Source organism: Petromyzon marinus, chromosome 12, assembly GCF_048934315.1.
Source record: "Petromyzon marinus isolate PM22_M1 ecotype Great Lakes invasive population chromosome 12, UKy_Petmar_22M1.pri1.0, whole genome shotgun sequence".
NCBI classification, from domain to species: Eukaryota; Metazoa; Chordata; class Hyperoartia; order Petromyzontiformes; family Petromyzontidae; genus Petromyzon; species Petromyzon marinus.
In genome coordinates, this window is record NC_133678.1 from 791,083 (window position 1) to 807,222 (window position 16,140).

The following is a 16,140-nucleotide window of genomic DNA, read 5'->3' on the forward strand; positions in this document are numbered from 1 at the left end:
TACCTAGCCAACCGTGCTAATGGGAGGTGCGAAGTGATAGATGTTTGATGAAGTGACGGATATTTGTTTTTAGGCAAGCACCGGATTTTACATTTAGCATCTCATCAGTGGGTGCAGCAGATCGTTGTCACTTGTCCGAAAATGTCCATTACCCCCCAACCCAGTTCCCGAGCAAATGCTCCAAACGTCGAGTGGTAAGTAACAAACAGCACGTGCTTGTACAGGAACAGAGTATTTCACTGGGGAGGGGTGGTGGGCTGAGGCGATATTCAATGCCCCCTCCTCCCCCGAGTGGTGGATTCATGGGCGGGGGGAGGGGGTCTGTGGTGTGGGGGGGGGGTTGCCCCCACCCCTCACAGGCCCCCTAGAGCCGCCCACGGCAGCCAGCGACTCAGAGCGGAGTGCCGCGCTGAGAGTGCACGCGGCGGCGGCTGAGAAGAGCCATCGACGGGTTTGGGTGTGAAGTGACCGCTTGTCGGGCAGCTATCGGAACAAATCACGCGTGTGCAGAGGAGGGGGGGGGTAAGGAGGGCTTCGCGTGGAGAGGGTTGGTATAACGCGTCGCCTCACCCACACGAGTCGCCCACTCCGCCACTGCGCTCTCCCCTCGCTCTCCCCTCGCTCTCTCGTCTGCTCCTCGCCTCGCTCATCTCATCCCATCCATCCAGCCTCCCGCTCATCGCGACCCCATGAAGGAGTTTAAACAGAAGCTCAACTGGGTGTTCAAAGGCAGGTGAGTGAGTGAGTGGTTGAGTGAGCGCGCGCCCGGGTGAGTGTTAGGTGCGGGTGAGTGTTAGGTAGGGTGAGTGTTAGGTAGGGTGAGTGTTAGATAGGGGTGAGTGTTAGATAGGGTGAGTGTTATATAGGGTGAGTGTTAGGTAGGGTGAGTGTTAGATAGGGGTGAGTGTTAAGTACGGGTGAGTTTATCGGAGGGTGAGGATAATGCAGGCGTGGTGATGATGATTTTGATGTAATGGTGATGACAATGATTTTGGTGATGGTTGTGCTGATAATGTTGCAGATTGAGATGATGTTAATGGTAATGCATTGATGATGTGCCCGTGGTGGTGGTGGTGGTGATAGTTAAATCTGTCGTGATGATGGTGACGATGATGATGTTGATGATGGTGGTCGTGGTGGTAATTGTGTTTGGTGATTATGATGGTGGCGATGGTGGTGGTGATGATGGGGTTGGTTGTGTTCGTGTTGATAGTTGTGGTGATGACTTTAATCGTTGCTATAACGACGGTGTTGATGGTATTGACGTTGATTGTGAATGGGATGATAGTTGATGAGCTAATTATGGTGACGATTATCGCGTTGATGTTGATGATAGTGATGGTGGTGATGATGATGATGATGTTGCTAATGTTGATGATGATGACGATGGTGACAATGATGGTGCTGCTAGTGTTTGTGGTGTTGACGAAGGGGCTGGTGTTGGTGATGTTGATGGTGTTGGTGGTTTCGATGATGTTGATGATGGTGGTTATAATGGTGGTAATGATGTTGGTGCTGGTGTTGATGATTTTTCTGGTGTTGATGTTGATGATGGTGGTGTTGATGTTGTCGTTGTTCATGATGGTGGTGTTGATGATGATGGTGGTGATGATGATGGTGGTGTTGATTATGATTTTGGTGTTGATGATGATGGTGGTGTTGATGATGATGATGATGGTGGTGTTGATGATGATAATGATGGTGTCGATGATGATGATGATGGTGGTGGTGTTGATGATGATAATGATGGTGTTGATGATGATGATGGTGTTGATAATGATAGTGGTGTTGATGATGATGGTGGTGGTATTAATGATGATGATAATGATGGTGTTGATGATGGTGGTGTTGATGGTGATGGTGGTGTTGATAATTATAGTCGTGTCGATGATGATGGTGGTGTTAATGATGATGATGGTGGTGTTGAAGATGATGGTCGTGTTGATGATGATGATGATGGTGGTGTTGATGATGGTGGTGTTGATGATGGTGGTGGTGTTGTTGATGATGGTGGTGTTGATGATGATGATGGTGTTGATGATGATGATGGTGGTGTTGATGATGATGATGATGGTGGTGTTAATGATGATGATGGTGGTGTTGATGATGATGGTGATGTTGATGATGGTGGTCTTGATGATGATTATGGTGGTGTTGCTGATGATGGTGGTGTTGATGATGATGATAGTGGTGTTGATGATGATGGTGATGATGATGATGGTGGTGTTGATGATGATGATGGTGGTGTTGATGATGATGATGGTGATGTTGATGATGATGGTGGTGTTGATGATGATGATGGTGGTGGTGATGATGATGATGGTGGTGTTGATGATGATGGTGGTGTTGATGATGATGGTGGTGTTGATGATGATGATAGTGGTGTTGATGATGATGGTGATGTTGATGATGATGATGGTGGTGTTGATGATGATGATGGTGGTGGTGTTGATGATGATGATGGTGGTGTTGATGATGATGGTGGTGTTGATGATGATGGTGGTGTTGATGATGATGATAGTGGTGTTGATGATGATGGTGATGTTGATGATGATGGTGGTGTTGATGATGATGATGATGGTGGTGTTGATGATGATGATGGTGTTGATGATGATGGTGGTGTTGATGATGATGGTGGTGTTGATGATGATGATAGTGGTGTTGATGATGATGGTGATGTTGATGATGATGGTGGTGTTGATGATGATGGTGGTGTTGATGATGATGGTGGTGTTGATGATGATGATGATGATGGTGGTGTTGATGATGATGGTGGTGTTGATGATGATGATGATGGTGGTGTTGATGATGATGGTGGTGTTGATGATGATGGTGGTGTTGATGATGATGGTGGTGTTGATGATGATGATGATGGTGGTGTTGATGATGATGATGGTGTTGATGATGATGGTGGTGTTGATGATGATGGTGGTGTTGATGATGGTGTTGATGATGATGGTGTTGATGATGGTGGTGTTGATGATGATGGTGGTGTTGATGATGATGGTGGTGTTGATGATGATGATGGTGGTGTTGATGATGATGATGGTGGTGTTGATGATGATGATGGTGTTGATGATGATGATGGTGGTGTTGATGATGATGATGGTGGTGTTGATGATGGTGTTGATGATGGTGGTGTTGATGATGATGGTGGTGTTGATGATGGTGTTGATGATGATGGTGTTGATGATGGTGGTGTTGATGATGATGGTGGTGTTGATGATGATGGTGGTGTTGATGATGATGATGGTGGTGTTGATGATGGTGGTGGTGCAGGATGATCGCCCCCGCACGGGGCCGCGTGCCACAGCCCCCCGCACGCAGCGTCCTCGTGTTCCGCAACGGGGACCCCCACTTCCCGGGGCGCCGCTTCGTGCTCAACGAGCGGCAGGCGGCCACATTCGAGGCGTTCCTCGCGCAGGTTCAGAACCCCACTCCCCCCCAGACTCATCCAGCAGTGGATCAAGCATGCGCCACTCCCCCCCCCCCCCACCACTCACCCCATCCCCCCCCCCCAGACTCATCCAGCAGTGCAGCCAGCACGCCCCCCACCGCACACCCCACCTCAGCACTTGCCCCAACAGTCTGTGGAGGCTGTATGGGGGATCTTTGTCGTGTGGTTGATGCGAGCTGCCCCTCCCCCTGCAGGTGACGCGGGGTCTGCAGGCCCCCTACGGCGCCGTGCGGCGTCTCTACACCCCAGCCGAGGGGCACCGGGTTCGCTCCCTGGACGCGCTGCGCCCGGGGGCTGCGTACGTGGCTGCGGGCAGCGAGACGTTCAAGAAGATCGAGTGCGTGTGTCAGTGTGGGTGTGTCAGTGTGTGTGTGTGTCAGTGTGTGAGTGTATCAGTGTGTGTGTGTGTCATTGTGTGTGTGTCAGTGTGTGAGTGTATCAGTGTGTGTCAGTGTGTGTGTGTGTGTATCAGTGTGTGTATTGTGTGTGTCAGTGTGTGTGTGTCAGTGTGTGTGTATTGTGTGTGTCAGTGTGTGTGTGTCAGTGTGTGTGTTAGTGTGTGAGTGTATCAGTGTGTGTGTGTGTGTCAGTGTGTGTGTGTCAGTGTGTGTGACATTGTGTGTGTCAGTGTGGGAGTGTATCAATGTGTGTGTCAGTGTGTGTGTATTGTGTGTGTCAGTGTGAGGAGTGTGTCAGTGTGTGTGTCAGTGTGTGAGTGTATTGGTGTGTGTGTATGTGTGTGTGGGGAGTGATAGTGTAGTAGTAAGCGCGCTGCGCTATGAACCTGGCGACTCGGGTTCGATTGCCGCTCACGGCCAACACCAGTGACGATTATCTGAACCGGTCCCGGGCCTCCCCTAGGTCGACTCAGCCTCAAATGAGTACCTGGTGCGGTGTGTAAATATTGCCACTAGGGAGACAAAGGCGGTCGGTCGTGGTGCTGGCCACTCACCCCCTCGTGTACCGATCCGGCCTTCATAGGTGCTCGCTAACAGCACTTGCCCCTACAGTCTGTTAAGGCTATACGGGGGATCTTTGTCTTTTTTTGTCTGTGTGTGTCAGTGTGTGAGTGTATCAGTGTGTGTGTCGGTGTGTGTCAGTGTGTGTGTCAGTGTGTGTGTCTGCGTATCAGTGTGAGTGTATGTGTCTGTGCCTGTCTTGTGTGAGTGTGTATCTGAGTACCTGGTGCGGTGTGTAGTAAACATCGCCACTGAGGAAACAAAGACGGCCGGGCGTGGTGCTGGCCACCCACCCCGTCGTGTACCGTGCCGGCCTTCATAGGTGCTCGCTAACAGCACTTGTCCCAACAGTCTGCTCAGGTTATATGGGGGACCTTTGTATTTTGTCACTGGTGACCGCGCTGTGACCATCAAGACAACAGGCCCGAGCACCCGATGTGTCTGTGTCGCTCTGCGTTTGTCCGTCAGCTGCACTTTAACAGACGATAAATCTTTCCCCTTATCCCTCTCCCTGTGTCTCTCTCACCGTGCCTCTCTACCCATGTCTCTCTCCCCGTGTTCTTCTCCCCGTGTCTCTATCCCCGTGTCTCTCTCCCCGTGTTCTTCTCCCCGTGTCTCTATCCCCGTGTCTCTCTCCACGTGTCTCTCTCCCCATATTCCTCTCCCCGTGTCTCTCTCCCCGTGTCTCTCTCCCCGTGTCTCTCTCCCCATGCCTGCCTCTCTCCCCGTGTCTCTCTCCCCGTGTCTCTCTCCCCGTGTCTCTCTCCCCGTGTCCCTCTCCCCATATTCCTCTCCCCGTGTCTCTCTCCCCGTGTCTCTCTCCCCATGTCTCTCTCCCCATGCCTGCCTCTCTCCCCGTGTCTCTCTCCCCGTGTCTCTCTCCCCGTGTCTCTCTCCCAATATTCCTCTCCCCGTGTCTCTATCCCCGTGTCTCTCTCCCCGTGCCTCCCTCCCCGTGTCTCTCTCCCCGTGTCTCTCTCCCAATATTCCTCTCCCCGTGTCTCTATCCCCGTGTCTCTCTCCCCGTGCCTCCCTCCCCGTGTCTCTCTCCCCGTGTCTCTCTCCCAATATTCCTCTCCCCGTGTCTCTATCCCCGTGTCTCTCTCCCCGTGCCTCCCTCCCCGTGTCTCTCTCCCCGTGTCTCTCTCCCAATATTCCTCTCCCCGTGTCTCTATCCCCGTGTCTCTCTCCCCGTGCCTCCCTCCCCGTGTCTCTCTCCCCGTGTCTCTCTGCCAATATTCCTCTCCCCGTGTCTCTATCCCCGTGTCTCTCTCCCCGTGTCTCTCTCCCCGTGTCTCTCTCCCCATGCCTGCCTCTCTCTCCGTGTCTCTCTCCCCGTGTCTCTCTCCCCGTGTCTCCCTCCCCGTGTCTCTCTCCCCGTGTCTCTCTCCCCATGCCTGCCTCTCTCCCCGTGTCTCTCTCCCCGTGTCTCTCTCCCCGTGTCTCTCTCCCCGTGTCTCTCTCCCCGTGTCTCTCTCCCAATATTCCTCTCCCCGTGTCTCTATCCCCGTGTCTCTCTCCCCGTGCCTCCCTCCCCGTGTCTCTCTCCCCGTGTCTCTCTCCCAATATTCCTCTCCCCGTGTCTCTATCCCCGTGTCTCTCTCCCCGTGCCTCCCTCCCCGTGTCTCTCTCCCCGTGTCTCTCTCCCAATATTCCTCTCCCCGTGTCTCTATCCCCGTGTCTCTCTCCCCGTGCCTCCCTCCCCGTGTCTCTCTCCCCGTGTCTCTCTGCCAATATTCCTCTCCCCGTGTCTCTATCCCCGTGTCTCTCTCCCCGTGTCTCTCTCCCCGTGTCTCTCTCCCCATGCCTGCCTCTCTCTCCGTGTCTCTCTCCCCGTGTCTCTCTCCCCGTGTCTCCCTCCCCGTGTCTCTCTCCCCGTGTCTCTCTCCCCATGCCTGCCTCTCTCCCCGTGTCTCTCTCCCCGTGTCTCTCTCCCCGTGTCTCTCTCCCCGTGTCTCCCTCCCCATGTCTCTCTCCCCACAGTTACTCCCAGATCGTCCCTACAAAAAGGGAGCGATCCCTGCACAGAGACGCAGTGCAGGTGAGAGGCGGAGTGGGGGTAGCGGTGTCGGCCCTAAAGCGGGGGGCAGGGGGGGGACACCGCTCCCAAACAGCAGCAGTGTAAACAACGCGTATCATTATCGCCCCATTATAGATGACTTACCATCATCATCATCATCAACCACCACCATCACCTTCCACTCGCGAAGCGGCACAGACGTCTCAGACGCCTCCCCACCACCCGCCACTTCACCTGGACGCGACTGCCTTCGGTCGGGGTCACAGAGAGCCGGGGTAGCGGTTCACGCTGCGCTGTTCCGACCCGCTCACGGTCACCAACACCAGTGACGATCATCTGAACCGGTCCTGGCCTTCTGCTAGGTCGACTCAGCCTACAAAATTAGTACCTGGTACGGTGTGTAATGATCACCACAGGGGAGACAAAGGCGGCCGGGCGTGTTTGGTGTTGGCCACCCACCTCTTTGTGTGCCGTGCTCGTTTACAGCACTTGCCTCAACAGTCTGTTTCGGCTGTACGGGGGATCTTTGTCTTTGCCTGTACGTTAGATGGAATTCTGCGTGGTCTTTTGCTTACATTACTTGCCCCAACAGTCTGCGTAGGCTACTCGGGGCAGTTTTATCTTTGTGTACAGTATATATGTATTATATGTATGTGTGTACACAGTATCATATATTGTAGGGAGCGGTGGCACAGTGGTTAGCTCGTGGCTCTATAACCCCGGCGACACGAGTTCGATTCCCCTCCCACAGTCAACAACGGTGACGAATATCTCAACCGGTCCTGTGCACTCCCATGGGTCGACTCGGCCTTAAACGAGTACCTGGTGTGCGATGTGTCAACAACAACAACAACAAAAATCAATCCCACAAAGGCGGCCGGGCACGGTTCTCCTGCCCCACCACTCTCTCGCGCCACGTGGCTGACAAGCCGACACGTGGCTGACGAGCCGTCACGTGGCTGACGAACAGTCACGTGGCTGACGAGTCGTCACGTGGCTGACGAGTCGTCACGTGGCTGACGAGCCGTCACGTGGCTGACGAGTCGTCACGAGGCTGACGAGCCGTCACGTGGCTGACGAGTCGTCACGTGGCTGACGAGCCGTCACGAGGCTGACGAGTCGTCACGAGGCTGACGAGTCGTCACGTGGCTGACGAGTCGTCACGTGGCTGACGAGTCGTCACGTGGCTGACAAGTCGTCACGTGGCTGACGAGCCGTCACGTGGCTGACGAGTCGTCACGAGGCTGACGAGCCGTCACGTGGCTGACGAGCCGTCACGTGGCTGACGAGCCGTCACGTGGCTGACGAGTCGTCACGAGGCTGACGAGCCGTCACGTGGCTGACGAGTCGTCACGTGGCTGACGAGCCGTCACGTGGCTGACGAGTCGTCACGAGGCTGACGAGTCGTCACGTGGCTGACGAGCCGTCACGTGGCTGACGAGTCGTCACGTGGCTGACGAGTCGTCACGAGGCTGACGAGTCGTCACGTGGCTGACAAGTCGTCACGTGGCTGACGAGTCGTCACGTGGCTGACGAGTCGTCACGTGGCTGACGAGCCGTCACGTGGCTGACGAGCCGTCACGAGGCTGACGAGTCGTCACGTGGCTGACGAGTCGTCACGTGGCTGACGAGCCGTCACGTGGCTGACGAGTCTCCAACGCAGCAGCCCCCACGCGGCCTCTCCCCGCGTGGGGCTCCTCGCGGCGCTGCGGCGCAAACCCCCCCCCGCCCCCCCCGACCCCCATCCCCCCGCCCCCCCGACCCCCACCCCCCCACCCCCCCGACCCCCACCCCCCCGACCCCCACCTCCCTCCAATGTCCTTCAGCGCGTGGCCTCAAGGGCCTCGCTGAGGGAGGGGGTGGACGCGTTGGGGAGGGGGGGTTGGGGTCAAGGTGTTTGAGAATGGGGATCAAGGTGGAGGGTGGGGGCAGGGGGTGAACACTGGACACAGAACAGCTCCGTGTCCGTGATATTTATTGCATGAGACGCGCGTCAATGATACTGCAGCGAGGTCACCAGGGAGCTCGGTGTCTGCGTTGTGCTCAGACGGAGCGCGCCTCAAGAGTTGAGTGCTCGGCGAGCGAGACGACGATGTGGGGATGAGGGCGAGAAGCAGCCGCGAAGGGCCTCGAGGCCGTGCCGAGAGGCAAATCCACTCCTGGGGCACCCACCTGGCCCATTGCCGCACAACCCTGAGCTGATCATTACAATAATAACATAATTACTACGCTACTGGGGTGGAGGGGGAACACGTGGAATTGCCCGTTGTACCTGAGTCGTGTGTTGTGTCGGCCTTCGTACGAGATGCTCGCTAATGGCAGCTGCCCCAATAATCCCACAACCGATTAGCACGGTTGGCCAGGTACGGTTCGAACGAGGTTCAACGTACATAATACACACATGCAAAGGCTACGCGGGGGATATTTGTCTTCGTGTGTATGTGTGATCATAGGGGGAAAGCACCCATAATGCATCCGAGCTCGCAGATCTAGGAAGCTAAGCCGGCTTGAGCCTGGATTCCCCTCGGATGGGCGGCCTTCGTGCATGCCGGGTTGCTGTGGGTAGCAAGAGGCAGTGCAAAATACATTGTTTCGCCTCGATGTTTCCTTAATCAACCGCAGAGAGGCCACCGTGGTGAAGTATGGTTAAAATATTATCCCACGAGCCGCCCGGCGTGTCCAGACCTTTGTCCACCAGTGGGTAGAGCAAGGCTGATGGTGGTGGTGGAGAAATGGCAGTGCGGATTGAGCAACATCTACGGCGAGTGCTCACGGGAAGAGAGGAAGACGGGGAGAGAAAAACAGGGGAGAGGGAGGTGAGGAGGGAGAGAGGTGAGGAGGGAGGTGAGGATGAAGGAGGTGAGGAGGGAGAGAGGGAGGTGAGGAGGGAGATAGGTGAGGTGAGGAGGGAGGTGAGGAGGGAGAGAGGTGAGGAGGGAGATAGGTGAGGTGAGGAGGAAGAGAGAGAGGTGAGGAAGGCGAGAGGTGAGGAGAGAGAGAGGGAGGTGAAGATGAAGGAGGTGAGGAGGGAGAGAGGGAGGTGAGGAGGGAGAGAGGTGAGGTGAGGACGGAGAGGGAAGTGAGGAGGGAGTGAGGGAGGTGAGCAGGGCGAGTAGTGAGGGAGGTAAGAGAGTTAGTGAAAGGGATTGAGAGAAATAGGTGAGGAGAGAGAGGGGGGGTTGAGTATGGAAATAGTGAGTGATGTAGAGAGGGAGGGACTTGAGGAGGAGGAGGAGGGTGGAGCGGGCCTGGCTATCTGCTGGGAGCAGGCGAGATGCATCATTAGCCGCTCGCAATGGCCTCCACAGAGGGACGCCGCCGCCTTCCCATTCAGCCGCTCACCCGCGCGACCTGCCCATTGTGCGACCTCGCGTGGCGCGGTCATTAATTGATTGATTGATCATCAATTCGATCATTCGCCTCGCGGACGAGGCCAGGGCGCCTCGCGTGCCACGGAGGGTGTTCACGGCGCTCGAGGGGCTGTTCCGAGGAGGTGGCTCTCGACCCGTGTTTGCTCAGCGCCGTCGTTGTGCTGTGGAGTTGTCGCGTCGAACTTGGACCCTGGTCTCACGGAGAGGAAGGGGAGGTCCTTGCCTCGAAACGTCGGGGCAGTTCAACAGCACCGGTGCGAGCGAACCCGACTGCCGATTGACTCGTTATCCCATGCGTCGCGTGCAACTCGTTATCCCATGCGTTGCGTGCAACTCGTTATGCCGTGCGTCTCCCGTGTTGTTAGATCCGGCCCGTGGCTCACAGCAGAATCGTGGCCTCAGCCAAGTGGAGCAAACCTCAGCAGGAGCCCGTCACCATATTGTGAGTGGTCAGCTCGGACTCAATCGGTCAGCGGGGTCAGTGCGCTCGGCCCTTTTGGACCTCGCCAAACGACGCCTTCCATCCCACACATCGCAGCTGTCACATGAATCACACCTGGCCACGAAGAACCAACTCTCACGGTCTCACCACCACCACAATCACCATCAATACCACGACAACCAACTCTCACCACCACCACAATCACCATCAATACCACGACAACCAACACAATAACCTACACCGTCAAAACCACCACAAACACCACCACAACCTCCACCATCACCACCACAGCCACCACCACAACCTCTACCATCACCACCACAACCAACACCACAACCTCCATCATCACCACCACAAGCTCCACCACAGCCTCCACCGTCAATACCACCACCACAACCGCCACCATCGATACCACCACAACCACCACCACAATCTCCACCATCACCACCACAACCTCCACCATCACCACCATATGCGTTCGTGTGTATGTGCGTGTTGCAGCGTAGGGAGCGGTGGTACAGTGATTAGCGCTCTGTGCGCTACGAACCCAGCGACCTGAGTTCGATTTCCACTCACTCACGGCCAATAATCGTGACGATTATCTGAATTGGTTCCTGGGCCTGGTGCGGTGTGTAGTAAACATCGCCACTAGGGAGACAAAGGCGGCCGGGCATCGTTCTGGCCACCCACCCCCTCGTGTTCCGTGCCGGCCCGACACAGGCGCTGCTACTCGTGAACAGCTCTTGCCCCTTTGTCGCAGCGTGTACGCGAACGGGGACGCGCTGAGCGCCGCTGTGCGTCTGCTGGTGCCCGCGCGCGCCCTCTCCGACTGGCAGCACGTGCTCGCCATCGTGACAGAGAAGGTGCATCTGCGGACAGGCGCCGTGCGAAGGTGCCAACCACACGTCCCTCCCATCGTCGCTCCAGTCGCTCACAGCGGGACTCGCCGCCAAGCGCTCTCATCAATCACTCACTCCTCCAGCTGTGCCCCTTTAATCGTTCACCAAATCACACCTCGTCACTCACCAATCACTCACTAATCACTCACCAATGCCCCATATCTCCCATCACCTCCACTATCCCTACACAGATACACGCATGAGCACACATCCTTAACAAGTGCTGTTAGCGAACACTTATTAAGGTCGAGGGGGTGGGTGAGCAGCACCATGCCCGGCCACCTTTGTCTCCCGAGTGGCAATATTTACACACGTCAAAAGGGTCTAATTTTAGGCTGAGTCGACCTAGGGGAAGCCCAGAGGCCCAGATAATCGTCACTGGGAATCCAAATCCTGTCGCCGGGTTTGTAGCACAGCGCTCTGGCCACTACACTACCGCTCCCCACCATAGACGTGGAACATGCACACAGCACCTCCGATTAGCACGGTCGGCCACGTACGGTGTGAAAGAAGACACAGAGAGACACACAAAGACAACCCCCCCTTCTAAACTTAACAGACTTTTGGGGCGAGTGCTGTTAGCCAGCACATATGAAGGCCGTAACGGCACACGAGGGGGTAGGTGGCCAGCACTACACCCGGCCGCATTAATCTCCCTAGTGGTGACGTTAACACACCGCACCAGGTACACACACAGACACACGCACACACCGAGCACCGGCGTTGCGCTCACGTGACCCGCCTGTGGCGCAGGCTGTACTCCCCGTCGGGCCAGCTCGTGTGGGACGGCTCCGAGCTGGAGAACGGCCACTCCTACGTGGCCACGGGCACCGAGAAACTCAAGCGGCTCCCCTACGGCGCCGGGGGCCTCGCCAAGGCCTCCCCGCGCCACAGCAACAGGTGCCGCCGCAGGGGATCCACCTGGGGGGGGGGTCCCGGTGGTCCGCGGGGTCCCCGTGGGTTTCCAAGGACCGCCCCCCTACCCTCCGCGTTCGAATGCGGACGACTCGGAACGGACCCACGGATTCGTGGCGAGATGTTAACAACCTCGCCTGATACACGGGAGGTCGTAGGTTCGAACCCGACTCTGGCACCTGCTGTATATTTTGGAGTTTGTGTGTCTCTCCCAGTGGTCGCGTGAATTGTTCTCCGGGTCCTCCGGTTTTTCCCTCCACGTTTATAATCAACATGCATTGAGATTATTTAGCTGCAGTAATTTTCCACGTGATGAACCACACTTCACTGAGCTATTATTTGTGATAGCCAGGTCGCTTCTGCAAAAGAGCTATATATCTCAGTGGGCCTTACCTGGTGAAATAAAAATTGTTTATTTTTTTGTTTATATAGCATAGCCAAGTTTTATTAATTGGTTAAAATATAAAGGCGCAGCCTTGAAATGTCCTCGCTCACGTCACTGCTGGGGTAAGAGGCCTCGACTGGACGAAGCTAAAGTCACCTTCCGTCGGTCCGCTCTTACACGCTGGCCAGCCGTCTCGAAGTCCCCACACTTTACCTCACCACGACTTTCACGTGACCTGCGGATCGTGGACTGACTGTGGTGAGTCCATTCGCTGTGGTGAGCCCATTCATACGGCTGCTGCTGCGGCTGTTGCTTCTGTGTGTACGGAGGCAGTGGGCGGAGTTGAAGAGACGTTCTCAATGTTGAAACTGCCGCGCAGGGAGATTGAATCGCAAGCGAGGACCGCTGTGATCCCAGCCGAGTAGTGTGTAGCTACGCCGGTACACGCGATGGCCTACGCGTTCGAATGACGTCACGGGATCTTTAACGTCCGCTGAGAAGCGGTAGTCGGTACGTAGCACGGGCATGGTTTGTAAATCCGCAGTATTGACCAGGGCGGGCTGGTTGATTCGAACTGCGAACGTCACGATCTGACCCCCTTCCTACCCCCCACCCCCCGTTCCCGTGACGCTTCGTGTCGCCCCGTGATCATCAGCAGTTCCAAGGGCGTCGTTCTGCCGCCGCTGGTGATGCCGAGGAGGAGTCGCGACTCGGTGAGATCACCACCCCTCTATCTCCACTTCTCCGTATTTGTTATTTTATTTAACAAACTAACAGCCCGCACCTCCTAAGTATGCATGTATAACCTCTTTCGCACCATACGCAGCCAACCGTGCTAATCGGAGGTGACTGTCCGTTCCTCCCCGTCCCCTCCTTCAGCCAGCCAGCAAAACGTTGTGTAATTGTTGTTGTTGATATCTGGTGATGCTCCCGCTGCGTTGGCAATGGTGCACACACAACAGTTAGCAACAAACTCGCCACGCGCCGCGTGAGTAGCAACTCTCTGTGAGTGTCCTTCAACAAAGACGGCAGCGCGGGATCTTTGTCGACCTCGTGCGCCTTCTGTTCCAGAGCCACAACAGCAAATCCCCGAGCATCAACACCCTCGCCAGCTCCTTTCCACAGGTAAGGTGCTGATCTTCCTTCGCACCGTGCGTAGCCAACCGTGCTAATCGGAGGTGCGCTAAGGGGCTTGTGCCAGGCTACGTGCACATTGTGGCCATCGCATGAAATGTGGAATGCTCGCTGCTGACAGGAGATCACGGGATAGACTAACTGAGATGACTGGTAGATGCACCACTGTGCTCCCTATTGTGCCAACTCGCTGCGTTTTAGCCGCCCGACGCTCGTCGCGTTGTTGTGAGCGTGGCTCCTCTGCCCTCCGTTGTTGCTGGAAGGCGACCGACTCAAACTTCCCAGTGGCAGCGTCCTTCACGAGCCTCCTCCTCCTCCACAGAGGCCGCAAAACGAGGGCGGTGATGTTTAAGGTGGCCCGTGCATAAGTTGTGATGACGCTGCGTCTGATACCTTGGCTTGATATCATCTCCTGGTTAAATCAAGGGCTCAAACAAATGAAGCCAATGTGGTGTTGTTTATGATGCGCTATGAAGAAGGTCCATTGCCTGAAAAGTCGTCTCTTATATGTGTATTAATTATAATAAGGCCACGCCTTGTGATTGGCAAGTGTATTGAGTTCTTGTATTCATTGTGGTATCGTCAAGTCACGGTCATCCGCTCCCACCCCCACTTTTCCCTCCACCCCGTTTCCCCCTCCCTCATGTCTCCTTCCCCCCTCCCCCACGTGTCTCCCTCCCCCATGTCTCCTTCCCCCCGTGTCTTCCCCCCTCCCCCACGTGTCTCACTCCCACGTGTCTCCCTCCCCCGTGTCCCTTCCCCCCACCCGTGTCTCTCTCCCCGTCTCTTCCTCCTCCCCGTGTGTCCCATCCCCCGTGTCTCCCTCCCCTGTGTCCCTTCCCCCGTGTCTCCCTCCCCCGTGTCTCCCTCCTCCCCGTGTCTCCTCCCCACCCGTGTCTCTTCCTCCCCCCTACCTCTCCGGACCCCTCCGGCCGCCCTGTCTCAGCTGGGAGACGGCTCCCTCCTCTCGGAGCGCAACGGGGGGGTGCCCCTTCCGTCGGCGCGACGCCGCCAGCAGCTGTCCCCGCGCGACTCGCGCGCCGCGCGCGACCTCCACTCGCAGCACCACCCCTACCAGCAGCAGCTGCAGCAGCACCACCCCTACCAGCAGCAGCTGCAGCAGCAGCAGCAGCCCGAACACCGCGGCGGGCAACGCAAGCCCGGCTACCACCACCACCTCCAGCAGCACCACCAACAGCACCATCAGCAGCACCACCAGTACGGAGACCCCGTTCCACCAGCTCAGCCGCGGGCCGCTGGCAAGACCGGTCTTCGGAGGGCCCCTCCGAAGAATGGGCCCAGAGGTCACGGGCTGGACGCGGAGGAACTTGGCAAGTGATTATCTCAGCGAATCAGAAAATATTTATTTAGACTGCAGGAATCCGATGAGCTATAAAGCAATTTTTTCACAGATGTCCCGTGGGTCAGTTTGATGTCACAAACGGAACTTCCCCGTCGTCTCTGTTCGCCTAGAGATGTTGGCAGATGGACCGGGGGGGGGGTATCTTATTTAGTTATGTGTACAACCATGGTCGCTGAGCACCGCGCCCAATTGCAATAAACAACACTATTATCAAAGTGGTGATAGATAAGAAAGTGTTAGACGCGTCTTGAATTGAGTGAGGTTATTGTTGTTGTAAGGGAATAGGGGGGGTGAAGACGATGACGATGGTGGGAGGAGGGAATCCCATAGTGGAGCAGTGTGAGGGAAGAAGCAGAAAGAGAAGTGAGGTGACCTGCGGTGTAGTGAGTGGGTGGGTGAGAGGGTGAATGAGTGAGTTGATTGTGACCTGCAGTGTGGTGAGTGGGTGGGTGAGTGGGTGGGTGGGTGAGAGGGTGAATGAGTGAGTTGGTTGTGACCTGCAGTGTGTGGTGGTTGTAGTTGTATGTATATTGTATGTATGTTGTATGTATATACTACGTTTTCAAGAAATTAGTTTTCAGTCTAGATGATGATGTAAAAGTGCATAGCTCCAGTGGCTTCCGAATATCGAAAGGAAGAGCGTTCCAGACGGCCGCAGCAGCGCATCTGAAAGCGTCCGATCTAGTGACCGACTTTGTTCGATGCGAGGATGACCGGAGTTCACGTGATGATGGTTCATGCTCCTTGACGAGATCAGCTCGGTGTTTTTGTGCATTTGTGGCAATCACTTTATGTGTAATGTCCTTACAATGTGTGGACGAGACGGTCACAGTGCCTGGCAGACCGACGAGTCGTCAACGTGAGTGGAGGAATTAATGAATGACGTGAACGTGGAACAGTAACCAGGGTAGTAAGAGTAGTCGTAGTGATAGAGGAGTGACGTGAACGTGGAACAGTAACTATGATAGTGAGAGTAGTCGTAGTGATAGAGTGACGTGAACGTGGAACAGTAACTATGGTAGTGGGAGTAGTCGTAGTGATAGAGGAGTGACGTGAACGTGGAACAGTAACTATGATAGTGAGAGTAGTCGTAGTGATAGAGTGACGTGAACGTGGAACAGTAACTATGGTAGTGGGAGTAGTCGTAGTGATAGAGGAGTGACGTGAACGTGGAACAGTAACTATGGTAGTGGGA

General features: G+C 55.6%; 1 protein-coding gene across 1 annotated transcript; it reads left to right on the forward strand.

Annotated features, from left to right (window-relative positions):
• The first annotated feature begins 384 nt into the window (after positions 1-384).
• On the forward strand, positions 385-15,353 carry LOC116941790 (doublecortin domain-containing protein 2-like). Its single transcript, XM_076066696.1, has 11 exons — positions 385-733; positions 3,280-3,424; positions 3,652-3,794; positions 6,400-6,457; positions 10,173-10,249; positions 10,751-10,769; positions 10,801-11,141; positions 11,902-12,048; positions 13,104-13,161; positions 13,520-13,573; positions 14,529-15,353. The coding sequence occupies exons 1-11, from the start codon at positions 690-692 to the stop codon at positions 14,919-14,921; spliced, it is 1,479 nt and encodes a 492-aa protein (XP_075922811.1). The 5' UTR covers positions 385-689; the 3' UTR covers positions 14,922-15,353.
• Positions 15,354-16,140: the final 787 nt, after the last annotated feature.